Here is a 24,334-nt window from a genome sequence, read left to right as displayed (position 1 = left end):
TGCCTACACATTTGTGATGGGGGAATAAATGGCTGCCATCCTCAAACTACATCCTTACTTGTCCTCCAGTGTCTGAAATTCCTTCTATCATACTCTTCTTAAAGAACCTCCTGGAAGAGCCCAGTATTTTAGCTAGTTTAAGCCTTTCGATTGGCTAGGAGATATTTATACATTCCTAGTAGATATGTCGGTAGGAACTAGTATATCCTAGTCAATAACCCACTGCTGTATATATTGCTACCTAGTAGAGAACAGAACCCTGAGGTTCTGGAAATGGAAGTGGAAATTTGAAGGGGTAATAACTACTTGGGGGAAGACCATTGGTAGCCCATGAGAGGGCCAGAAAGGATTAGGGGTTGTTAGAGAAATGGGGGAGAGTGAAGAGGACCTAAGAAAGACTTTATTGACCTCACTATTTGGCTAAGACTCAGCCCTATCAACTGGGAAAGGTAGAGAAGGTGCTGGTTCCACTTCCTCTAATGAACTGCCCCTCGCTAAGCCCCAAGCCAAACTTCTTTAAGAACTTTTCTACAAAGAATGTGGCTGGAGATTTTCCAAACTCAGCAAATAGCAATGGAAGATTGAAATGAAAGAACTTTCTTCCCCATTTTGTTTTATGTTATTTTGTATTTTTATGTTATTTTGCTCCATATTTTGTCTTCACGAAATTGTTGTTGTTGTTTTATTAATCATATTCTTTCTCAGTTGGATTAATTTTAAAGAAGTCCCTGCCCTCCAGGAGCTTACAACTTACTGGTGGAAACAACATGAGGGCAAATGAGGTAGAACATGATCGGGAAGACAGGAAAGTCTAGATACAATGCTCTAAGAAAGTTGAGGGGGGGAGGAATGACCTTCAGTTGTGAGGATCAGGGAGGTTTCTTGGAGGAGGGGACACTGAAGAGGGCATTAGAGAGTTTCAACAGGAAGAGATAAGAGACTGGTATTAGGTCTATAGACTAACCAATGTTCATATTAGAGAAAGGAGAGCTTAGGACCAGATTCATATCTAGAACCATAGACTAAAGGGTGGGGACTGGTGGGGAGAGACGGAAAGGAAGAACTGGAGGTAGACAAAATAGTGGCAACGTAGGGTGGATATGATTCTCCAGAGAGCAAAACAAGGGGCACATCTACTTTTTATAAAGGCTCTTATGTTTTGTTTCAAAATATTCCACTCTCCATGGTACCTACTATTTATTTTGTGATAAGTCGTCATACATGTCATGGTGAGGTTCAAAACCTCCACTGGACAACTCCATATGAAGGAACTTTTGATAGGAGGGAGCCCAATTTTCTGTCTTTGGCAAAGACATACAAATGTGTTGTCTGTCTGCAAACTGGTTAGGCAAGGACTGGCTTCAATAGAGATCATAGCCCTGGAGTTCTATGGCATAACCCAAAGTATCAGTAAGCACCCCAACATACACAGGGGGGCATACTACCACAGGTTCTTAGATCTTCATTCATATAAGGAAAGGCAACTTTTGAGGGGTTAACAGTCACTTTAATTAACCACATGTATCATTCCTTTAACCTAATTCAGGGGATTCATCACCCTGAACTTCAAAGAAAATATAGAGAAGTTAAAGATCAACAAACATGACTTCCTCTGCCTGAATTCAACAAACAGTTGGACTCCAGCTGTCTGACCATAGTTACCAGAGATGGAAGTTACCATAGTTATCTGGGTTCTCAAAGGGGGGGCTCCTTAGTGGCTTCCAAGAGTCTTCATCTGGCATTCAAACCTTCTTGCAAAAACTTAGCCCCAAGGTAAAAACCTCAACTCAGAGTATTTATACTTTTTTTAGAGCCAGAGGGCATAACCCTCTGACCCAGTGCCTCAACAGAAAAAACAAAAGTACTTGGGATCCTCCTACAAAATAACTCCCCTAATCAAGCTTTCCACAATGGTCAGGCCCATCAATGGATGGGAAAGATCTTCTTTAATCACATTATTCAATCAGAGGCACTTTTAGTAAAACAAAAACAGCAAAAGATCCTAATTTGATTGCCATCACACCCAAGAAGAGGGAATTGGAAAGGAAGCTTCAGCTAAGACTGGCTGGTTGTTGTCTTTCGTTTTTGAAGAGGACCAAAATGACATCACCATGATAAAGTGAAGTTTCAGTGTGTCTGACTGTGGCTGATCAGACCAATACAAGCTCAGAATGCTCTACCACAGGTTGGGCATAGATTGTCCATATGAATTTTTGGGGTTGGACACTCCAAATTTGTGCATCCTACGTTTACTTTGTGCTGTCTCAGTTCTGCTTTGCTCATAGAGCACAGCACCCTTTCTGATGTGGGCACATCATGCTGAGCAGTCCTGTGCCAGTGTCTCCCATGTTGCACAGTCAAATCCAAAGTTCTTGACAGAGACCTTGAGAGTATCCTTGTATTGCTTCTTCTGACCATCATGTGATCACCTGCCCCTTGTGAGTTCTACATAAAATAGTCTTTTTGGCAAGCGTATATTTTGCATTCAAACAACATGGCCAGCCCATTGGAGTTGTGCTCTCTGAAGCATAGTTTGAATGCTTGGCAGTTCAGCTCGAGCAAGGACTTCAGTGTTTGGTACCTTATCCTGCCAGGTGATCCTCAGAATCTTTCTAAGACAGTTCAAATGGAAGCGATTCAGTTTCCTGGCATGGCGCTGTTAGACTGTCCATGTTTCACAGACATACAACAATGAGGTCAGCACAACAGCTCTGTAGGCCTTTGGTTTGGTAGTCAGTCTAATACCTCTTATTTCCCAAACTTTTCTTTGGAGCCTCCCAAACACTGAGCTAGCTCTGGCAATGCATGCACCAACCTCAATGTCAATGTGTACATCCCTGGAAAGTACACTACCAAGGTAAGTGAATTTATCCACAGCATTCATTCAATTCAATTAGGCTCCACTGTGTAGGGGCTCCAGGAGTCCCCATTATCTAGTGTTTGGATGCCTGTAAGAATGAGACACCATGGACATCACCCAGGTCCAGAGGATTCACCAAGAGAACAGGACAGACACTTGTGAAGGATTGATTGAAGGAATGGGAATACTTAGCCTGAAGACTTAGTGGGAGGTCGTGAGAGTTCAAGTATCCTAAGAAAGGCCTAGGTCTTTTTAGCTCCAGAGGGCAGAACTAGGAACAATAGGAAAAAGTTGCAGAGGGCCAGTTTAAATTGGATGAGTGTCAGGAAAAATTTGCTGTCAATATGTGCTGTCCAAAAGGAAGTGGGCTGCTTCAAGAGACAGTAAGTGATCCTTCCTTAGAGGTCTTTTTTTTGGAGTGTTGCACAGGGACTGGGTAGGATTGATGGTTTGTGGGCTGCCCCACCGTCTTTGAGTTCCTGAGGACTCCCTGCTTGTGGGCACCTTTGCTCCTCCCAGCCTCTCTGCTCCCTGACACACTTCTGCAGGGGATAGGAGGAACTGGGAGGGCATTCAGGGGGTCCTCAAAGCCTCCCCAGAGTGACTAAACAAGGTCTTTGGGTGCACCCAGGCAGAATGCGCTTATATTTATTGTCGTCGTCGTCCTGTTTCTACTCTAGATTGGCATCCAGAACTACTCCACAACCACCAGCTGCCAAGCCCGGCCAAGCCAGGTCCGGAGTGACTATGGGAAGCTCTTTGTGGTGCTGGTGGTCATCGGCTCCGTCTGTGTCATCATCATCGTGCTAGGGCTCATCTACAACTGCTGGCAGCGTCGCCTTCCCAAGCTCAAGAACATGGTGAGCCATTGGCAAGAGACCATGAAGACCATCAGGGAATGGGAGGCAGGCGATGGCTAGAGAAGGGGCGAGTGGGCTGAGGGTTAAGCTGCTCAGAAATGACCTGGGGCTGGGGAGGAGATGGTCCCCTTCATTTCAGCAGATCTTTGTGGAACCTCTATCACATGCCGAGTGCTGGAGAGGATCCAAACATGAACAAGGTACATGGTCTGCCCCTCAAAGAGCTGACTGTGTAGTAGAAGAGACTAGGCTAAGAAGTGTACACAGTGGTGTGTGACTGAGAGTCACATGAATAGTTCAGACGCTGAGCACTCTGGGAATTCAAGGAGAGGAGATGTCACTGTGAAACTCTGGGCCTCCATAGCAGGAGTTATGAGCACTTCATGGAGGATTTGAATAGGTCGTGGGGAGGGCGTTTCAGGGAGGGGCAACAACATGAACTGTTTTTTTCTCATAGCTGGACATTCTCATCTCCCACCTCATGACAGTTCATGTGGTTGCTCTTTTATTTCTGGTTTCTCTGAGGTAAGAGAGCAAGGTAGGGAGAAGAGTGGATGTTCCTCCCATGATGGAGTGTAGTGAGCTGGAGGTGAAGCTTACCAGTGTGAACACAGAGAGGGCTGGTTTATCTGGAAAAGGAACAGGTTCCTGATCAATCCAGACAGGAGTATAAGAAATGGGGAGAGGAGGGAATGAGGAGGGGATAAAACAATATTCAGATTATAACCAAGAGTAATTCCAAGGGACCTAGGAAGATATCCAAGCTTCCAAGATTTCCAAAAAGGGCAGGAGGAAGGGTTCCTTGAGGCCACTGCTATTGTGGCACTGGGTCTGAAGAGTTTAGTTGAGTTAAAAGACTAGTGGTTGTAGGCCAGGCAGTGCCCCCTACTAGTGAGCCTATTCCAGCCACCTCTTCTCCAGGCCTTGATTCAGCTCTGTAGAATGGGGATAATAGCACTTGCCTTGCCTGCCTCACAGAGCTGTGGTGAAGATCCAGTCAGAGAGTATATGGGAAATGTTTTGAAAAACTATAAAGCATTATCCAGATGGGAGGGTGCTGTAAGGGAGATGGTGGGAAGCTTAACTCTTAGTCATGGGTTGTGGGATAAGAAAGATGCAGTCCCTTAACAAGAAGAAAGGGCATCATTGTTCTCCAAGGCTGCCCTGGGATGGCTCATCCATCTCCCCTCATCTTAGGTTCTAGAAGCATCTGAGGGAAATTTTCCTTGAGCCTCTTTCTAACAGCTTTGATTTTTCTTATCTCCTTCTCAGTCTCATGGAGAAGAACTTCGCTTCGTGGAGAATGGATGCCATGACAACCCCACATTGGATGTGGCCAGCGATAGCCAGTCAGAGATGCAAGAGAAGCAGCCAAGCCTGAATGGGGGCAGCACTGTCAATGGGCCCGGGGGCTGGACTGTACTGATGGGGGGCAAGAGAGACCCTGAGGACTCTGATGTATTCGAGGAGGACACACACCTGTGAATTGGGTTGGGGGACCAGTCCTCTCCTTCCCTTCCACCACTATCAGGCACACTCCTTTCCTTCCACCCCAGGACTTTGGACCAGCTCTCTGGACAAAACCAGAATATTGTTGAAGGGGTGTGAGTGGAACACGTTCAGATCAGGTTAGGTATGTCGAAGAGAGGTATCCAGTTCTGTTCCGCTTTAGAGACAAATCTGTATTATTCTGCTCAAAGCCCACCACTAGGTCGTGTCTCTTTCCCTTCCTCTAAATCACCTCCCATCCTTCCTTCCCAGCCTTGCATCTACCTCTTGGCTGGCCCTGTGCATCCCAAGCAGAGAGCTGACAACTTGATCTCCACCCATCACCAAGGTGGGGAGCTCTCCTTGCTTAACTCTCAATGGATGAAGGGAAGAAGGAGCCCAGAAAGATCACTGTGGGTAATAACAGTTTGTGTCTGAACCTAGAAAGTAAGCACATCACCCTGGCAGGCCTGAGCACCTGGGACAGAGAGAAGAGGGTCCAGCTCAACCTTCATTTTCCGTTCTACCAGAAATCACCACCAGGAAATCTGCATATGTTACACCCATTGTCCACCTCCTTCCTCCATCTCACTGGCCAAAATCTTGCTTTGGCTGACCCCAAAGCACAGAATGGCTGGGCCCAAAGCCTGATCGGGATTAGGACTGTGCAGCCCACTCTGCTTCTCACAGCTTTTAGCACGATAAGCTTTCATCTCCGCTTTGTTGGGGTGGACCCGATGGGAAAGCTAGCAAATGAGGTTGCCCTTCCCTTTGGGAGCTCCTCCCCCACGCTCCCCACCGCCCTTGGTCTATGCAACCAAGGTTTCCGAATCAGCCCGCTTTCCCAGACATGGGTTCGAGAGACAATCGCTTCATTCTGAACACTCCATCCGTCGTGCTGCTGCCAGGTTGGCGGTGTCTCCAAATCACTGTGCCGCCCCAGTACCGGCTGCGCTTTAGTCTGGGCTCTGCACCCGCAGGGATCCGGGCCAGGCGCCCGAAGGTGGGAGCTGCCGTTATTATCAATGGGGTGGGGGGGGGGGGGAGGGAGGGCCGAGGGTATCCCTTCCCTGCTCCCAGTCAGCTCTCCTCCGGCTCCGTGGACCTGATTAAACCGGCCCTGGTGAGGGATGCTGACCACAAACGTGCCTCCTGGCGGTCATTTCCGTGCCCAGGGAAGAGCTGGCCTTGGCCCGACGTAGGGACGGAAGGGCCACGGCCCCCAGCGCTGTGGCCGGACACAAGGGCCACGTCCACGAGGCGCAGTGCTGGCGTGGGGGGGCGGGGCCTCGCGAGCGCCCAGGAGGCGTGGTCAGGGGCCCGGGGAGCCAATCAGAAGAGGCACACAGCTGCCGGCGCCTAAGGCCCCGCCCACGAGAGCCAGAATTGTTGTAACGCGCGGGGCTGCACGTCCCCGGAGCTGAGCCAAACGTTTGGGGTTGGGGGGAAGTGGCTCGGGATGGCTTTTCTTTCTGCGTTAGAGGGGCCTCACGCCTCGGAGGGAGGCCCGGAACGTCCCTAAGAGATGGCCTCTTCAGTCACCCGCCCAGGTCTGCACATGCTCAGTGGGGCCTAGCTCTGGGCCGGTGGGGAAGCAGGCAGCTGCGCATGCTCAGGTGCATGACCCTCTCCCGGAATGCGGGCGCACTCGGACCTCTTCAGGGGGTGGCGGTGGGGCTGGGGTGTTTCCGCCACCGCTCAGCCCCCGCCGTAACCGTGCCCCGTCCGGCCCACCCAGTGATGGAAACCGGCAGAAGGAGGAGCAGAGGTCCGGCTTTCGGAGGGTGTTTGGCGGAGTCCGGAGACCCTTGAGGGCCTGTGCTTTTCAGCCCCCCAGGGTGTGGGAGAGGATCTTCCAGCGAGAGAAGCTGGGGAACAGAGGTGATCTGCCCGAAGGGACACCGGGTCAGCAGAGCAGGGCCGCCCTCCCAGCCCAGCACACTGAGGGAGCGTCTGCTAGGCACGCCTGGACAGCGGTGAAGACTGCCTGTCTTCTCTTGTCCCCAAACGGCCTCCTTCCGGTTCTTGGGAAGGGTCGTAAGTCACACCAAGGTCCCACATCTGGGAAATGTTCTCTGCTTAGCTCGTACACTTTGAGCAGGTCTTGCCAGACTGATTTTCTGTATTTTGGACAAAGTGGCTCAAGTAGTAGAACGAGAATGTGGCTCGTATACAAGTTTAGCAAAATAAAGTCTCATACATTCTTGTAGGAAAGATGAAGAAACGTGAACTAGACAATGTCACAGTGAATTGGGACCTAGGCGGCTAGAGACGCTTGACCGTTGGTCTCCAGGGGAGGCCTTTTGGACCTGTCCTTAGTCCTGTGCTTTTTACCATTTCTATCACAATGACCTATGGGATCCTTGGCTGGGTCAGTAGAAGATCCTCATCACTGGCCCCAGAGCTGTGATTTAGCAGAAAGATCCCCTCCAGAAGAATGTGGGTACATGGGAGCAGAATACAAGAAAAATACACTTCCCTGCTTTGCAGAGATGTCACATTCCTGGACTATCAAGGAGGAGAGTCACAGAGTGGTCATAGAGCACTCATAGAGACAGGATCCAAAAAGATTTTAAGAGATTAAAACATCTAATTTCAACAGGGATGAATGTATATACACTTGGGTCCAAATCAATGTCAAGGGTACACAATGAGGAGCCGAGAGGAGGGGGAGGAGGCATGATTAGACAACTCTTTGCAGGAAGATGTTTTGGGCTTCTTAGGGGCCTGCAAGCTCAATATGAGTCAACAGTGTGATGTAGACGCAAAAATCAAAAAACAAAACCACACACAACACAACACAACCTAACGTAAGCTTGGGCTAAACCAAGACGTTTTCCAGGAATATGAAGATGATAATCCCTCTGCCCTCTGCTCTGGTCAGATGACAGCTGGAATATTGTGCTCAGCCTCAAGGGCCAGTTTTAATAAGGATATTGATGTAAGCTCCCTGAGAACAGGGACTGTCACCTTTTTTTTTTTGTATCCCCAGTGCTCCTCAGAGTGTCCAGTATGCATTTGGTGCTTTATTGACTGATGAGGTAGGGAGTACCCAAAGGAGAGCAAGCTTACCTGAAGGAACTGTGATTGTTTAGCCTGGAGAAATCTCAAGGGGAACAGGATAGTTAATTTGAAGTATTTAAATGGCTGGCCTGCAGGAATTGACCCCAGAGGGTAGTGCAAATTATAATGGGGCAGAAGTGGCAAATTTAGGCAATGCCAGGAAGAACTAACAATAAGAGCCATTCCAAAGTGGATGGGAGTGGCTTAGGAGGTTAGGGGAGCTCTAGAAGCTGGATGACCATGGGCATTCTTTTGGGTCCAGCTTGGACCAGATGGCTTCCAGGTCTCTTATAACTTCAGTTCTGATTTTTTGTTCCTGTCTCCTTTCAGTCTGTCTCAGCTAGAGAGTTCTCTAAGGCCTTAACATTTGTATCTGTCCTCATTTGATCCCAAACTACCAAATCAGGCCTTCCCTGGAGAAATCCAACCTCAGAAAGCTTTTGTGGTACCCTGGACAGACCCTGAAACTTCTCTGGGGTCACCAAAGATTACCTGGTGCAGACGTGTCCACAGAGTGGACAGGGGTGTCTAAAGTGGGTTTGACATGCCAGTGGCCTTTTCTGCATCCCCAGCAGGGATTTTGTTGCGGTCTCCCTTAACCTACTCTCCTCAAAGCTGGACAACAAGGTATAATTTGAGGATCCTGCACATGAGGTACTGGTCCTCCTTGTGCTATGTTATGGTCTGGCATGGATGTGGACTGGCCATGAGGAAATGTGGGTGGAAACTGGCTCCACCACCAACTAATGGTGCCATTTTGGATACAGCATTTCACCTCTCTTGCTCTGGGCTTTCTCATTCAGAAAACACGGGGGTTTGGGCTAGACAATCTCTAAACATCTTTCCAGCTCAAACATTCTATGAATGAACTTAACTTGCTTATTCTGGCCCTGAAATTCTCTCATTTAGAGATTGATTCCCTTGAATCTTGCCAGCTTTAGACTCTTTCAGTATCCTTGGGAGGGAGAATACCCTGGAAGAAATTAACTGAAAGCCAGCTGAACCCAAGGCCCTGTAGAAACTGAGACTGGAGATGGAAAGGGGAAGAGGGCCCCTCACACCAAATATCAATCCCATACCCATGTCAGGTTCTTAGGTGGCCAAAGATAGGCTGAGCCTAGCTTCGGAGAACACTGTAACCTCTGCCCCTAGGCAGACAAGAGTCTGACAAGTTCTCAGCGATGGGAAAAGATGGGGTGGGGTCTTGTGTTGGCCTTGAATTGTTGCTACCCGGAGCAAGGGCTGTACTAAGAGCTGGATGAGATACAAGGCAGAAACAAGAAACATTTATTAATCTGCAGAAAGATACAAGCTAACCACAACAAACGATTCCTAAGGATATGCAAAGTAAAGCTCCAGCGTCATAGACTTAGAGCTGAGGGGTTCCAGAGCTCATCTAGTCACCCATTCTTGAGATCAGTGATTTGGGGGATCCCACAGGGATCAAGGGGTTCGTGGATTTGGGGCTTGGAAGGGATAAACAGAGGTCATCTGGTCCACAGCTTTCACTTTTGCAGACGGGGAAACTGAGGCCCAGAGAGGTTCAGTGACTTGGCGGAGGTCCACACTGCAGAGCATAAATTCGAAGCCGCGTTGTCTGTCTGCATGTCCGTCTGTCTATCCGTCAGTCCGTCAGGTGCTCTGGCCCCTGCCCTTTCGGAAGGCGTTTATAACCTCGTGGGGACGGAGGTCTTCCCTGCCCGTCCTCCGCGCAGCCCAGAACGCCGCCGCAGCTGCCGCTCTAGAACCCGAGGCCGGAGGGGTGCCCCGCACCTAGAACCCGGCGGGCGGGCCGTGGGTCGTTGGTCCTCGGGCTCCAGCCGCCGCAGCGGCCGCCCCGCCCCGGGGGCGGAGCCGGGCCTTGGGCCTGCAGTGTTTACATCTGCCCCGGGACTGGGACGAGGAAGGGCCGGGAAAGGGAAGGACCAACGCAGCCTTCGCCACCGCCGGAGTCCGAGAACCTCTGCCGAGCCCGAACCCACCGGGTCATGAGCGCTCCGGGCCATGGACACCAGCGATCTTTTCATCAGCTGCAAGAAAGGAGACGTTTGCCGAGTCCGGTGAGGGAGGCCAGGGGCCTGGGGGGCGGGGGAGGGGAACGTGGAGGCCGGCAGGTGTGCAGAGACGGGGCTGGGAGACGGGGGGAGAACGGGAAGGCGTGGTGCGAGGGGAGGGTGAGCGGGAGTGGGCAAAGACTGGGAGGTGGGGGACGGGGAAGAGTGGGGAGAGAGATGAGCGGAGGGGGATGGGATCAGGTGTGTCGGGAGCGGGGTATTCAGAGAGTGAGGGGGATGGGGAGAGGAGGAGAGGCAGCAGAGATCTGGGGAGGACGGGTTGGAAAGGTGTGGAAGGAGGAGGAAGGAAGAGTGTGTCGGGGCAAGGTGGGGGGTGTGAAGGTGCCGATGGGGGGGAGGCGGTGGAGAGCTGCAGGGTGGGTGCTGAGGGAGGGCTGGGGAATGGGGGCGATGGACGCCCGAGGACTGCCTGAGGGCCCTCACCATAGCGTAGAGTCTGGCTTGTCATGGGGGCAAAGAGGGTCATAATATTCTCCAGGGTTTGTGAGCCTTGGGAATAAAGTTGGGGGCAGGTGGAGGGCAGGGGATGAGCTCCCTGGCCAAATTCCTTCCAGGAGCCCGTCATTCTCCACACCTGCTCTTAGTCTCCAGGGGCAATTGTATTTTCCTTACTGGGAACTCAGGGCCCACATATGTTCTTTCCAATTATTAGAGGTGACCACCTAAGTATATAATCCAAGTACTAGGCCTCTATGTAGGTGAGATTGTCCATCAGAACAGTCCCATTTCCTTCCTCCCTCTGCTGGCTTCTCTGGGCACTGCATGAAGCTGACCGATGAGGGTCAGGAGAATAGTTTCTGTCTTGGACTTTTCTCTTAATACCCTGTCCTCTGCAGGCATACCCACCTGCACGAACCAGGTAGAATCAAGGCAGAGCCTTTGTAGCCTGGGGCTGGGCCAGACCTCTAAAGAGGGCCTTCTAAGAGGCCCAGTTCTTGATGGGTTGGAGGGGTTATTATGCATCTGATGGGAGAGCTCAGGGACCTAGGGTGGGCCTTTGGGACACAGGGCAAGACAGTCCTTTGGCAGGGATAGACAGTGGTCTTCAGAACTTGAGGAAGGAGAGGCCCCAGAGACCTTTTGCCCTGGTTCATCACCTAGTAGCCTCAGGTTTTGCCCAATGGGGTCATTCTTGTAAATGAAAACCCCACTTCTTTGGTAGCTCTAACCCAGGCAAAGGAAACCTCTCTGAGTCACTGCTTAGAACCTGGGAACATGGACTATCCAAAACTGGGAACCTGGGGTGGGGGGCGGGATGCCTCATGTACTATACCCCAGGGAGAGATGTTGCTGATGTGCAAAGGATCTCACTTCTTGCTTCCCTGAGAGAAAGTGGCCATTGGTACAAACTTCATTTCCTTGCCTCCTCTCCACCCCAACATATTTATCTTTCTTACCCTACAAGGAGAGAGGAATATGCCCACCTTTCAGTCTGTGTGCTTGCCCTGTTTCCCTCTCCCTCCTCTGAGTCAGCTCCATCAGCTAGCTCTCTAGCAAATCCAGTCACTCTCTATCCACCGACTTCTTTCTCCAAACTGTCACAAGTCTCTATAATGAAAAAACATCATAACTTTCCCCTGCTCTCCTTTCTGTTATCTCTCTTTCTAGTGACTCCATGTCATGGCGTCACCTCCCTGATGTCATGGTCATCTTTGAGAATGAAGGAGAAACAGCAGCAACCAGAATTCTTAAGGAATTGTGTACATACCATGTTTCCATCCACTTCTTATTTTTTACCTCTTACAAGACACCCCCCCATCACTGGAATTATGGTAGTCCATCTAGTCACTGGACTGATGGTTTCCAGGGCACCAGTGACCCACCCGGTCACTGGACTTACGGTTTCCGGGGCACCAGTGACCCACCCAGTCACTGGACTTACGGTTTCCGGGGCACCAGTGACGCACTCGGTCACTGGACTTACGGTTTCCGGGGCACCAGTGGCCCACCCAGTCACTGGACTCATTGGCCTTTTCTCAGACCTCATCACCTGGTCCCTTTTGGCTTCACGGGGTGCACTCTTCTGGAGATTATTGCTTCTCTGCCTTCACCTCACTCACTCACCTGGTTCTCCTGTTACTGGTTGTTGTTTGATCCCCTTTCCTAAGCACATGGTGTCCTTTGTCCACTCCTATGTCCTCTGGCTCCAACCCTCACCTATGTGTAGGTAACCGTGTAGTAATGGATAGAGATATTAAGGTAATAGAAAATGAGACAGCATCATGTGGGAAAAGCTTTCAGACTCAAAACCAGGGGAGGCCCCAGTTCAAATCGAGCCTCATACGTGGAGACCTTTAACCTTTCTGAGCTTCAGTGTCCTTATCTGTGAATAATGAGAATAATATCAACTGTCGCCCCTTGCAGCCTGTTTGCAGGAGCAGGGTCAAACTCAGGCAGAGCTGGGGCCACCAAAGCATTCATAAGGTTCCCTTCAGGCCACTAGTGAATGAACAAACCACATATTAACATTATCTGTGTTCTATTGTAATTATTACCTTGTTAAATATTTCTCAGTAATGTCTGAGTGTGGTGAGGGCAGGAGTGGGCCCTGTGTTTGATGCCTCTGCCTCTAAGAGCTCTCTGAACTATCAGCTGCCCTTAGTCTTGGCTCCGGAGAAGGCTTCCAGTGAGGGTCTCTCTCCCAGTGCAGCTTGGCCCCTTCTCCCTGAAGCCCAAAGCCTTGTTGTGGGTACTGACCAGCCCAGGGGGAGTCAGGCCTTGTGGACTTGTGGTCAGGCCTTCCTGACCCTCCAGGCCACCTTTCTAACCACCCTGAGACGCTATCTCTGCAGCAGTTATTATTACCCTGTCCCCGGCATCATCTTTTCTCCTGCTGTCTTTTTCCCATTAGCTTCTGGGAATTTCCTACTCAGCATTCTGCCAGGATTGTCAGTTCAGTGTTTCCCAATCCAGGCTTATCTTTTCCTCCGAAATCAGCTCTTCCTTCTAATTCCATATTTCTTTTCTTTGGTTCACTCCCTTTTTTCTTGGGTTCCACAGCTAATCAGTCACAGAGTCTTGTAGATTCTTTCTTCCGAATGTCTCTGTCACCCCCCTCCATCATTTCTGCCCCCATGGCCACCACCTGTCCTGTGAAGAGAGGCCTCATCTCAGTCTTTGTCCACTGGGCCCTGCAGTCTCATGGATGGGTAGAGTTCTGTGTCTCCTTTGAGGGATGGATGACTCCCATCGAGGAGGCATTACTCAAACCTTTGCTTCCTTCTTTCCACTCAGGTACCTTCTGGAGCAGAGAGACGTGGAGATCAATGTCCGGGACAAATGGGACAGTACTCCTCTGTGAGTGTCTCCACCTCCCTTTGGGGAAAGAATCTCCCAATCTCATGTCAGTCAGTCATTAAGCATTTATTAGGATAATAATATCCTACTGAGGATATTATATATACTGAGGACATAAGTACAAAGAATGAGACAAACTCTACTCCAAAGAGCTTACATTCTCATGGGACATGTATAAATATATAGAGCACAGATATAAAATGAATAAATATCAATCTATACAAAGTAGTGAAATACAAGGTACTATGGGAAGGACACTAGTGAGTTGTGGGAGGTGCCTGAACAGTATCCTAAAGGAAGAGGAAAGATAGTGTGAAGCAGAGGAGAGTTAGGAATGTGCTGTGGGCATGGTGTAGTGGTCAGTACAAAGGTGTGGTGATGGGAGATGCAGTTTCATGTACTAGGAACAGAGAGAAGGCCAATTTGGCTTGATTGAAGAGTGTGCAGGAGAGGGAGCAATGACCATTGAACTGGAAAGGTAGGTTGGGACCAGGTTGTGTAAGGCTTTCAAGGCTAAACAGTAATTTCTGTTTTGTGGTTGAGGCAATGGGAAACCATTGGAGTTCACTGAGTAGGGGAAAAACCTGCTTTGGGGAGGAAGGATGGGGAGGGAGGGCCACGCTAAGACCTTGAGGAGAGGGCTGGCCATGGCCATGATAGTTTGATCTCTGGAGCATTTTATGGCTAGCGTGGCACCTTCTATCACAATCGGGAAGTCTTTTAAGTGTGACATTCCCTCCTTTCTCTGAACCCTCATTTTAGAGGTGGGAAAACTGTCATCCAACTGGTGAGTGTTGGAGGCTGGACTCCTTGAGGCCTCTGCTCTTTCCACTCTCTTATTGTCCTAGTATGTGAGGAAGGGGGTGCACATGCTATAACTTGCTCTCCAGAGGGAATTTTTTTTTCCTTACAGATACTATGCATGCCTGTGTGGACATGAGGAGCTTGTACGTTACCTCCTGGCCAATGGTAAGCACTGGAGGGGATGAGTGTGTGTGTGTGTGTGTGTGTGTGTGTGTGTGTGTGTGTATACGTGGGAGAGGGTACACTTTGAGATAAACTGGGTTCACAGATTAGCAGGGGGCCCAGTGGACACCTTTCTCTGTGGTCCTTCTACCAGCCTGAGGTCTCATCCCATAGAACTGTCCTTATGAATGAGAGTCCTAGCTTGTTGTTTTAGCATTAACCCTGACTGTGCTACCTCCTTCTCATCCTGTAAACTCTGTTTGGGGCACGTTGGGGCACATGGCATTTATATGCTGACCCTGTCTGGATCCCCACTGATGGGTTTAGAAAGGATGGGGTAACAGGGAGCATCATAGCACTAGGAGGTGGGGCTGGGATGGGGGTCTTGGTATTGAGGTATCTAGGGTAGGACCAGGGAACTCAGGGCTGGGGTCAGAGTGAGGCAGACAGCAAGGAGAGCAGGCCATGCTCATTTCCCATCATCCATCTTCAGGAGCCAGGTGTGAAGCCAACACTTTTGATGGGGAACGCTGCCTGTATGGGGCACTGAGCGACACCATCCGTCGGGAGCTGAGGGATTACAAGCAGATCACCTCCACTCGAATGCAGAGGGATTATTATGATGACTTCCTGCAGCGGTGAGGGGCAAGGGAGGGCCTGAGGCTGTTGGGCTTTCTTCTTCCTTCCTTGGGGCAGAGGAGAAGGAAGAAATTCCGGGTTTCGTGGATCTTCCTTTATGCCTCAAAACCATCCTCAGATAGGCCAGAGCTCATCATACCATTTCCTGCAGTGGTGAGGAGGCCAGAGAGTGGCAGATATCCCTATGCTGACTTGAGATTTTTTTCTATGTGTTTTCTCAAGGCATAAAATAGAAAATTTGAGTATCATTTTCCCCCCTATCAGAGACTAAGCTGTACAGATAGAAGAGCCAACTCATGGGCCCAGGAGTGTTGGGGGAAGATAAGCTGAGTCTGAATGTACCTTCCGCCAGCTGCTGTCTTGTTTACAAACCTTGGGTCCTGGCTCTTAAAAGAGGCATCTGCAGGGTCAGGCAGTGGGGGGGAAGGGGGGCCTGGGGTGAGGACAGGGGTGGGGGTAGGGAGGAGATGATAGCTACTTCCCCCTCATGGCCCATGGCCCCTTCCCCTCCGTGCCCCTGCCCACCCAGCCCCCTCTCCCCAGGCTTCTGGAGCAAGGCTACCAGAGTGACATTGTTTTCATCGTCCATGGGAAATCCTTTTGTGCCCACCGATGCATCCTCAGTGCCCGAAGCAGCTACTTTGCCAACATGTTTGACACCAAGTGGAAAGGGAAAAGTGTGATCGCCCTCAAGCATCCACTGGTATGGCCTGGGTTGTGGCCCTGAAGACTCACCCTCTGGGCCATGAAAGGGTCTGTCCATCGCCCTCCACCATTCAGGAGTAAGAAGAGTCACAGTGTCTACCTTTGGTGGACATTTCTTCGTATGAGATTCCCAGCCTAGGTTCTCTAACAGCCTGAGCTAAGCATGGACTCCTTCCCCTCCCCACCCCCAAGACCTTGATGGTTAACTCCAGGGTGCAAAGGCGTAGAGGAGAACTAAGTGTCAGTCTATTCTTAGGAGAAGGGACTCTGGAATTGTTAGACTGAGGAGATAGTAGGAGTCCTTCCTGAGGGAGGGGGAGGGGAACTCCGCCTGGGATCCCCTGATCCCCTGACTCTTTCTTTTCTTTTCACAGATTAATCCCATGGCCTTCGGCTCCCTTCTGCAGTATCTCTACACAGGTGGCCCCTCTCCTGGGGGCTGGTGATTGGCAGAGCTAGGGCGGCTCTTGGTGGGGTGGTCATAACTCAGTTATCTCCTGTTGCTCAGTTCATTTCGGTCAGAACTCATTCCAAAGTACCCAGTAACCTTGGCCTTCTATTGTGAGAGTTTTGGGATTTGGACATGAATCCTTTATGAGACAAGTGCCTTGATGAGACAGTCTTCCTTGGTCATCTGCCACTGGGAAGGGTGCCCCTCCTTAACTTCCAGTAAGGTTTTTGCGTTGAGTAGGGGTTCCATGAATTATGCTGGGCCAGGTCATACTCTCATGCAGTCCCATGCCCACAGTGTCTCTGGACATATTTGTGACTGCAGTCACCCTCCAGGTGTGCCTTATCTCTCCCTAGTGGGTAGATCAGACAAGTTCTGACCACGCTTTTCCTACTTCCAGGCAACTCAGGAGTTAGTTTCTTAAATTTCCTGATGGAGAAATAGAGGCAGATGCTGAACAGTCTACATTTGTACAGCAAGTTAGAGGATGAGACTGGAGTCCTTGTCCTGACTCTATCCCTTGCTTTCTCCGACACATCCAGGGCAGAGAGCCTGCCCAGCTAGAAAGGAAAAGCCTCTCTCTGAAGGCCCCACTGCCCTTCTCTCTGCAGGCCGCCTGGACATTGATGTGGAGTATGTGAGTGACTGTAAGAGGCTGGCCAAGCAGTGTCAGCTGCAGGAGCTCATCACCAGCCTGGAGACCAAATGCAAGAAGGCCTACGAGTTTGGTGAGCCCCATTCCATTTGACCACCGAAGGCAGCAGGCAGGACTGGGGCTTCCCTAGGTTGGGCCAGGCTGGCCAGCCCAGCCTGGGGGTAGAAAGAGAAAGAAGCTGTGCTCCTCCCTTGGCAGTGGCCTCGAAGCCGGGGACGTGTGTGAAGGTGCTGACCATTGAGCCGCCCCCTGCCGACTGCCGGCTCCGGGAAGACCTAGCACTGCTGGCAGACTGTGCCTTGCCTCCGGAGCTCCGGGTATGACCAGGCCCCTGCCCAAAGCTCCTGGGACTGCATCGCCCATGTCTGTATCCAGGGAGATGGTGGAGGGCTGAGGGTGGGATGTTTAGAGAGTTCTGGTTTGGAAATAGGCCTTGACCTTCTTTCTTCTGAGGCTGGTGTTGGGACATGGGTGGGCAGGTGCTTTGAATTGGGCTGCCACCCCAGTCCTCTCCTCTTTTTTCATCCCCCAGGTGGGCTTTGGACAATTGCCTTTCGATAGCACCGACAATTTCAGCAGCTGTCCTGATGTCTGCTTCCGCGTGGCCGACTATAACTTCTTATGTCACAAGGTGCCTGCTGCTGGCATTGTTGTCCCCAAAGCCTTCATTAGCCCAGCTAGATCTCTCCCTATTCCAATTTCCCAAACCTGTCCCTATCCTCCCACCTCCTTCACCAAACCCTACTGTCTCTTCCTCAACTTCGCCTTGTTATGTCTTGCAATACTTGCCTATTCCCAGATCCTTCACACAGATTCCGTAACATTAGGTTGTGGTATGTGGGGGTCATTTTCTTGGAAATGGGGGGAGGCAAAGGTGTGTAATTTTTGTGAAGGCCTTGGAGAAAGGATCTGGACCCTTAAGAGACAAGGACAAAAATCAGGTGGTTCTGTTTTCAAATCCTGCCTCTGACATTTAAGAGACCACTTAACCTGGGGCTGTTGGACTGAGTACCCTCTAAGGCACCTTCTAGCTCTTGATCTGTGGTCCTGTGATCATCTGATGGAGCTGGCAGAGGGTCCCCTCCAGAGTGACCTCCTCCCATCCTCCTGCCTTCCCTAGGCCTTCTTCTGTGGCCGTAGTGACTACTTTCGGGCCCTCTTGGATGACCACTTCAGTGAGAGTGAAGAGCTGGCAGCCTCTCCTGGCCTCCCTGCAGTCACCTTGCATGGCATCTCCCCCGACATCTTTACCCGCGTGCTGTACTACGTGTACAGTGATGACACTGAGGTCAGGCTCCCCTCTCAGGGCTCCCATGCTTTTTAGTCACTCATTTACTTCATTTCATATTTATTGCGCACTTTCAGTATATGTGCAGGATGCTGTCTAGCTGAGTGCTAGGAAAGAGAGAAAAAACAAATAACAAGGCCCAGGCATTGTGGAAGTAGGTCATTACCTACTTGGAGAAAGAGAGCAGGGAAGACACATAGTAACAGTATGTGTAGCAAAGGAGACTGACCCTCTATGAGGGATAGAGATGGATGATAGGAGAGAGTGGGAATATTCACACTAGACTTTGAGGAAGGGCTAGACTATTACAGAATGACAGAATCTCAGAGGCCAGCTAAGCCAAAGTCACACTTGACCAATTCCCCTACAATATCTCCAGCAAGTGCCCTTTGCTTGAAGCCCTCTGGGATTGGGGAAGTCAGCCCATGGCCCTTTGGGACAACTCTGATGGTCAGGGAGTTGCCTGACTCATCAGGCTAACTAAATAGCCCTGGTTCTTTCAACCAGTCTTCCTTCAAATGGCTCAGTTTCAAAACCTGTCACCGTCCTCATTGCTGGGCACCCCCTCACTTTTCCACATCTTTCCTGATTGAGTACCCGCCACCTGATGTAGTCAGACCACAGTCAAAGAATCTGGGACTGGTGTTCCCCTTCCTTCATCGGACCATGCAGCCTAAGAGAGTCTTAGCTCTTCTGGCTGCCTCATCCACTGGGATTCCTTCAGATGAGCATCTGCACTCTAGCTGGGCTGCTCTCATCTGGCACCTGAGAAATTATTTTCTGAACCCAGTTTGATTCACCAAACATTTATTAAGCACTTTTATGGTGCTCAGCACTGCACTGAGGTGGTTACAAAGACAAAAGTGAGGTCATCCCTGCCTTCAAGGTTAAAAAACGAATTTTTATTGTCCTTTTCAATTAACCAGCATTTATTTCCTCTCCCACTTATGCCATTTCCCAATTAGAAGGGGAAAAAAGAGAAATGCAGGTAAAAAGTTTACATTCTATTTTACATTTAAATTTCATTTCTTTTAAAATGTTAATTTAAATATCTTCTTAGATGCTAGTTGATCATAGGATTATAGATCTAGAACTGGCAAGAATCTTAGAAGTCCAGCCTCTTCCTGTTACAGAGGGGGAAACTGAGGCTCAGAGAGGTCAGGCTCCTTCTCTGTGGTCATATGGCTAATAAGCAATGGCAGAGCTGGGCATAAACTCAGATCCTGGCACTCCCACAGTTCTTCCCACTGTACTTTGCTGCCCCCCAGTGTTCTAGCCTGTCATGAAGTGTTTGGATTCTAATTCTGTTGTCCAGTGAGTTTGCTATCCCCTCCAGCTTTGTGTCATCTAAAGATTTGATAGGCATGCCATATATGCCCACAACAGGTTTGTAAAAACAAAACCAAGAAATGTTAGAACCACCCAGGGCCAAGAGCCTAGATGGAGACCACACTCTGAAGTTGCCAGAGAACCATTATTAACCAACTCTTTGGGTCTGATTGTCCAGCCAGGTCCCAGTTCACACCTGACTGCACTATTATCTAGCCTATATGAGTAACACGAGGGACAGACAGATGTAATGCTAACATAGACAAATTGTCTACAGCCCTCCCGTTCAGCATGGCAAGTAACCCTGTAGAAAAAGTAGATGGAATTGGCTAGGCCATCCCTTTAATAATACATTCTAGAAAGGGGAGATTTTGATAAGTAAAGATACAGAGGCAGGGAGGAAAGGCATTCTGGACAAGGGGAATCCTGTCAGCAGTCACAGAGGAAGGAAAGCCCAGAATAGGGAAGTGTCCCCCATACCTGGGATGCTATGCCCCTGGTAACCCCCAGCTCCCTTCAGGACTTGGTTTATGAGTCCTTCCCTCGTTCCTCCCAGTGCATCATGTTCTTTGAAATTATTTTGGATTTGGTTTGACTGTGTTTTGTATTGACTTATCTGTGTACTTGTTTCTACATCAACCTCTGGTAGGATGTAATCTCTGGGAGGGCAAGGACGGACTTTTGTCATCTTTGGTTTTGCATCTCTGGTACATAGCATTGGATTGGATTGGGTTAAATATAAAGCATGTGAGAGGGTGAACTTAGCATGATATGTGTCTGGCACATAGATGTTTTAGAAATGATTATTGATTGGTTGAGAGAAGCCTCACCAGGTAACTAAGGGGCAGATTGTAGAGCTTTGAATGCCACACTAAGGAATATGACTTGGTTCTGCCATTATTAAAGTCCCTAGAGCAGGGGAGTTGTCCTACTGGGGTTGTGTTTTGAAATCATATTCCTCCATTCCCATTTGGAAAGGACCAATTTGGCATTTCTTTCTGTGGTCCCACTGTGGGGGGATGTGGTCCTAGACTGGGGTCCCCACCCACAAGGCCATACCTTGTGTGCCCTGCAGCTGTCTCCTGACATTGCCTATGATGTGCTGTGTGTGGCTGATATGTACCTGTTACCTGGCTTGAAGCGACTTTGTGGGCGGAGCCTAGCACAGGTGTTGGATGAGGACAATGTGGTGGGTGTCTGGAAGGTTGCTAAGCTGTTCCAACTGACTCGGCTGGAGGACCAATGCACGGAGTTCATGGCCAAGGTCATCGAGAAGGTGGGAGCCAAGGCTGGGAGTCCTTGAACTTGGGGGAATGGAGAAAGGCCTGGGTAGAAGGAATTGTATTGGGGCCCCCGGTGTGGAAGGCTTTCTCTAAGCTGATGTTTCTGGGATCCCCCCCCGCCCAACTCTCACACCCAGGACTTTTGGCCAGACCTTTGTCCCTTCTTCCCTTCTCTAGCTAGTAGAACGAGAAGAGTTTGTGGCAGCAGTGAAGGAGGAGGCTGCTGCCGTGGCCGAGCGTCAGGAGACGGACTCCATCCCCCTAGTGGACGACATCCGCTTCCATATCACTAGCAATGTGCAGACCTACAGCGCCATTGAGGAGGCCAGCCAGAGGCTGCAGGTCCTGGAGGAGCTCTTGGCCAACATTGGCCTGGACTGTTGACTTCCAGATGCTGTTAACTTGGGGGACCCCAATGTCCCCCTCCCCTTTCCGATGATGGCTTAGTATGGCTTCCCCCTTGCTGCAGAGAGGCATCAGCTGAACACAGGGACCTGGCCAGGTTTGACGCCATGGTCTGGACAGCTTTCTCTAAATAGCCTTGAGATCAGCATCCTCCCCCCCCTCCACACCCCGAATCTTGGAGTGTTGGGTGGAAGGGGTTTTTCTCCAAGCACTGATTACATCCTTAGGGTTGAAAGCCCCAGTCACTATGGGTCTTGAATCTTTGTTTCTAGAAACTAAGAATGTATTTTTCTGCTAAGCAAAGAGAAGCATTGACAAGATCAGCTTCTCTTTCTGACCACATATGTATGGGCAAAACTTTCCCCCAACACCTTCAGCCATGGGGCAGATGTGCTTTCCACTCCTCCAGGACATGGACTGTGTAGCTCATTCTTCCCTAGCTGCCTTACTCCATCCAGGTTACTGAGCTTTCCCCACTGGCCCCTTCATTATGGGGAAAAAGAAGACTCTGGGGCAGGATTGTCTTCAGCTGCCTCTTTTGGTAAAGACCTGCTTGCTGGCACCATCTTTCTTTCCTCTGTTTAGAAGAATCAGTCCTGTTCCCAGAGGATGCATTGCTCCAGGGAATGTCCCTTCCCTCACCATGTGCTCGCTTGACCACACATGGGCCAAGAGCCAGTACCCTGGTCTCTAGCTCAGGCTCTGGGTGAGAGGGACAGAGGCAGGTGGCTCTGCTGGGGCTTCCCTGACTGCCCCATGGCACTGTCAGAGTTCAGTTTGGGGCCAAGCTGAGTACTTCTGGTCCCTGGGGCCCAGCAATGGGGGCTTTCCTTTTTTTTTTCTTAAAGCACAAACAGGTTATTTCCCAAACTCTCCTAGTGGGGATATAGGAGAGTGATTTTTGGTTTGGGGGTAATAAATCCTGGGAAAGCTGGGATGTTGGAAAAACTGCATTCCCCCAAGGACTCCGAGGCCAGATATAGCCAGGGGATTGTGCTAAGCCCAGAGAAAACTGATCTGGGCTTGTGAGGAGAGCTGTTCTCCCTCCCCCTCATGCCCCTCAGGCTGGTTGTGGAGGTTGCCCCAGGTATTCTTGCTCGGAGAGGGGAGGGGAAGGGCTGAGAGCTGCCAAGAACCTTTCCCTCAGAAAAAAAAAATATGCCCAACTGCAGGTTTTCAGAGCTAAGATCTATTCTAATATATACTATTTAAAAATAAAACAGAGGAGCATGTGTGCGGCAATAAAAATATATTTCCCTATGATTATCTCGGCGACGGCTTGTTAATTATCTGGGGTTTATTATATCTGGGGCTTGGCTGCGTTTTCTCATCTGTTTTATTTTGGAAGCTGCTCCCCGGGGCTCTGTCTTCCTCATTTCCCAGCCAAGATCTGTTTTCTCTGCCTCTAGCAAATCCACCAGCCTTTGAAGGTGTTGGTTTCCCTGCTCTGATGGCCTGCTGAGGCATCATTTCTGGGCCTCTGGGTCCTAGGCTTCTCCTGGGCCCCAACAGAAGGAATTCTGGGGGTTGTGGGGAGAAGGTTGGCCTGGCTGCTCTTCTGAGTCAGGACTACAGCAAACCCAACTTGGGGAGAGAAGCGTCATGTCACACGAGGAAAGGATGGATCCCTGACAATGAGGAGGTGGGGGTGTAACCTGCTGCCTGGCCTGGAAGCCTGAGAGCCCTGAAGAGAGCTGGCCTGGAATTGGGGCTTGGGTCTTTTTGGCAATAGGCTTGGAATCCTTCATTTCACCTATGGCAGCTCTGGAGAGAAGGCTGATTTCTGAAGAGTTTCCCTCCAGGCCTTGTTGGGATCTCTTACTAGCTCAAGCCGCTGACCTTCCATGGGGTGATGCCTTTTTGTGGGGCAGAGGTGGCAGTACTGAGCAGTATTCTCATGGGGGCTGGAGTCAGGCTTCCAAAGCAACGACCTTGGGCCTTGGGAGTGAGTAGCCCGGTATATAGGGGAGCCCATGGGCTTCCATTTCAGTCATACACTGGGTTCATGCCAGAAGTCCTGACTCCAGAACTATGTGGCCCTGCAAAGTCACTTAACTTGGAAAAGAGAGTGGCAATACCTGTTCTACCTACCTCACTGAATCTTTGGAAGGAGAGCTCCTCCTGGGGAGCCATAAAGCCCTAATAGAAATGTAAATTATTGCTATTTTCCTACAGGGCCTTTGGCTCTGTCTCCTATGGGAACTTGGAGAAGGAGGGCATAATCCTCTTGTCTCATTATTCTGACCCGATGCATGGGCCTTCTGGCCCCCTTCAGAGGCCAACAACAGCCCTTTACTGGTTTATGTGTCAGAATCGGAATGGATGGGCCTCTCAAGGACCGCTTGTCTTCCTGCAACTGTGATCAAGGCTAAAGTCTTCTCTTACCTGGAATATCAGGATTTCTCTTGGCCAATTCCTTGCCTCTGCTGCTCTGAGCAGTCAGATTCCCTCCAGGGGTGTGGGGTCAGTGGGCATGTGACCCCTTCCTGGGGGAAGCGGTAAGAAATACATTCTTCAAGTGAGAAACGTGTTTTGATGAGTTAATTATGCAATCCCTTGCATGGGGCGTCTTTAAAGTCACCAATCCTGAACCTGACCTTCTCCCTTTTTACACACCTGTCTCCTCCATCCTGCCCTCTTTTCCCATTCTATAACCTGTTTCTAACTTTACCTGCTTCCCTACCCAGCCTGGAGGAGCTTCTGGGCATCCATATTAGCAATGCACTCTTTCCCACCAGGATCTCAGAACCAACCTCGCCCCCTGTGGCTGCCATGACAATTCTGCCATCTGCTTTCTCTGCTTGGGCTGCTGTGTTCCAAGAGAAAGAAACACAACCAGCCTGATTGTCTCCATTAAAAATTCCAGCCAGCCAGCCTCAGCTGGGCCTTTGCTGTTTCCTAATGGGTTTACTTACCTTCCGCTCACTCCCTGTGCTACTGGTAATTGTGAACCTTCTCCCCTCAAACTCT

The 24,334-nt window shown here is 50.1% G+C and overlaps 3 protein-coding genes across 5 annotated transcripts in view; all 3 read left to right on the top strand.

The window, feature by feature from the left end:
• The window catches only part of PODXL2 (podocalyxin like 2), a 37,282-nt gene extending 30,930 nt beyond the window's left edge, over nt 1–6,352 (top strand). For both annotated transcript variants that reach the window (XM_072598328.1, XM_072598327.1), the window contains 2 exons: nt 3,541–3,720; nt 4,993–6,352. In XM_072598328.1, the coding sequence (XP_072454429.1) occupies nt 3,541–3,720; nt 4,993–5,205 (393 nt within the window). In that variant the 3' untranslated portion in view covers nt 5,206–6,352. The remainder of the gene's footprint in view (nt 1–3,540; nt 3,721–4,992) is intronic.
• On the top strand, nt 6,059–10,048 carry LOC140532269 (uncharacterized). Its single transcript, XM_072650692.1, has 4 exons — nt 6,059–6,267; nt 6,384–6,519; nt 6,690–7,089; nt 9,789–10,048. The coding sequence occupies exons 1-4, from the start codon at nt 6,059–6,061 to the stop codon at nt 10,046–10,048; spliced, it is 1,005 nt and encodes a 334-aa protein (XP_072506793.1).
• Nucleotides 6,587–22,627, top strand: ABTB1 (ankyrin repeat and BTB domain containing 1). Of its 2 annotated transcripts, none has more exons than XM_072598329.1 (12): nt 6,587–10,331; nt 13,581–13,643; nt 14,557–14,612; nt 15,103–15,247; nt 15,792–15,951; nt 16,328–16,373; nt 17,016–17,132; nt 17,258–17,376; nt 17,592–17,690; nt 18,180–18,347; nt 20,752–20,952; nt 21,137–22,627. In XM_072598329.1, the coding sequence occupies exons 1-12, from the start codon at nt 10,276–10,278 to the stop codon at nt 21,341–21,343; spliced, it is 1,437 nt and encodes a 478-aa protein (XP_072454430.1). In that variant the 5' UTR covers nt 6,587–10,275; the 3' UTR covers nt 21,344–22,627. The 2 variants fall into 2 exon arrangements, with proteins under 2 accessions (XP_072454430.1, XP_072454431.1); XM_072598330.1 differs by having other exon boundaries at nt 10,133–10,331; nt 15,873–15,951.
• Nucleotides 22,628–24,334: the final 1,707 nt, after the last annotated feature.

This window comes from Notamacropus eugenii, chromosome 3, assembly GCF_028372415.1.
Source record: "Notamacropus eugenii isolate mMacEug1 chromosome 3, mMacEug1.pri_v2, whole genome shotgun sequence".
Taxonomy (NCBI): Eukaryota; Metazoa; Chordata; class Mammalia; order Diprotodontia; family Macropodidae; genus Notamacropus; species Notamacropus eugenii.
Note: the sequence above shows the minus strand (reverse complement) of the source record. Positions and strands in the feature narration are given on the sequence as shown.

Coding starts and splice junctions, on each gene's coding strand:
- LOC140532269 (XM_072650692.1), top strand. CDS start 6,059: ATGGGTTCGAGAGACAATCGCTTCATTCTGAACACTCCATCCGTCGTG. Junction 6,268..6,383: donor GGGGGGAGGGAGGGCCGAGG/GTATCCCTTCCC, acceptor TTCCGTGCCCAG/GGAAGAGCTGGCCTTGGCCC. Junction 7,090..9,788: donor AGAGAAGCTGGGGAACAGAG/GTGATCTGCCCG, acceptor TCACTTTTGCAG/ACGGGGAAACTGAGGCCCAG.
- ABTB1 (XM_072598329.1), top strand. CDS start 10,276: ATGGACACCAGCGATCTTTTCATCAGCTGCAAGAAAGGAGACGTTTGC. Junction 13,644..14,556: donor AAATGGGACAGTACTCCTCT/GTGAGTGTCTCC, acceptor TTTTCCTTACAG/ATACTATGCATGCCTGTGTG. Junction 17,377..17,591: donor CCTTGCCTCCGGAGCTCCGG/GTATGACCAGGC, acceptor TTCATCCCCCAG/GTGGGCTTTGGACAATTGCC.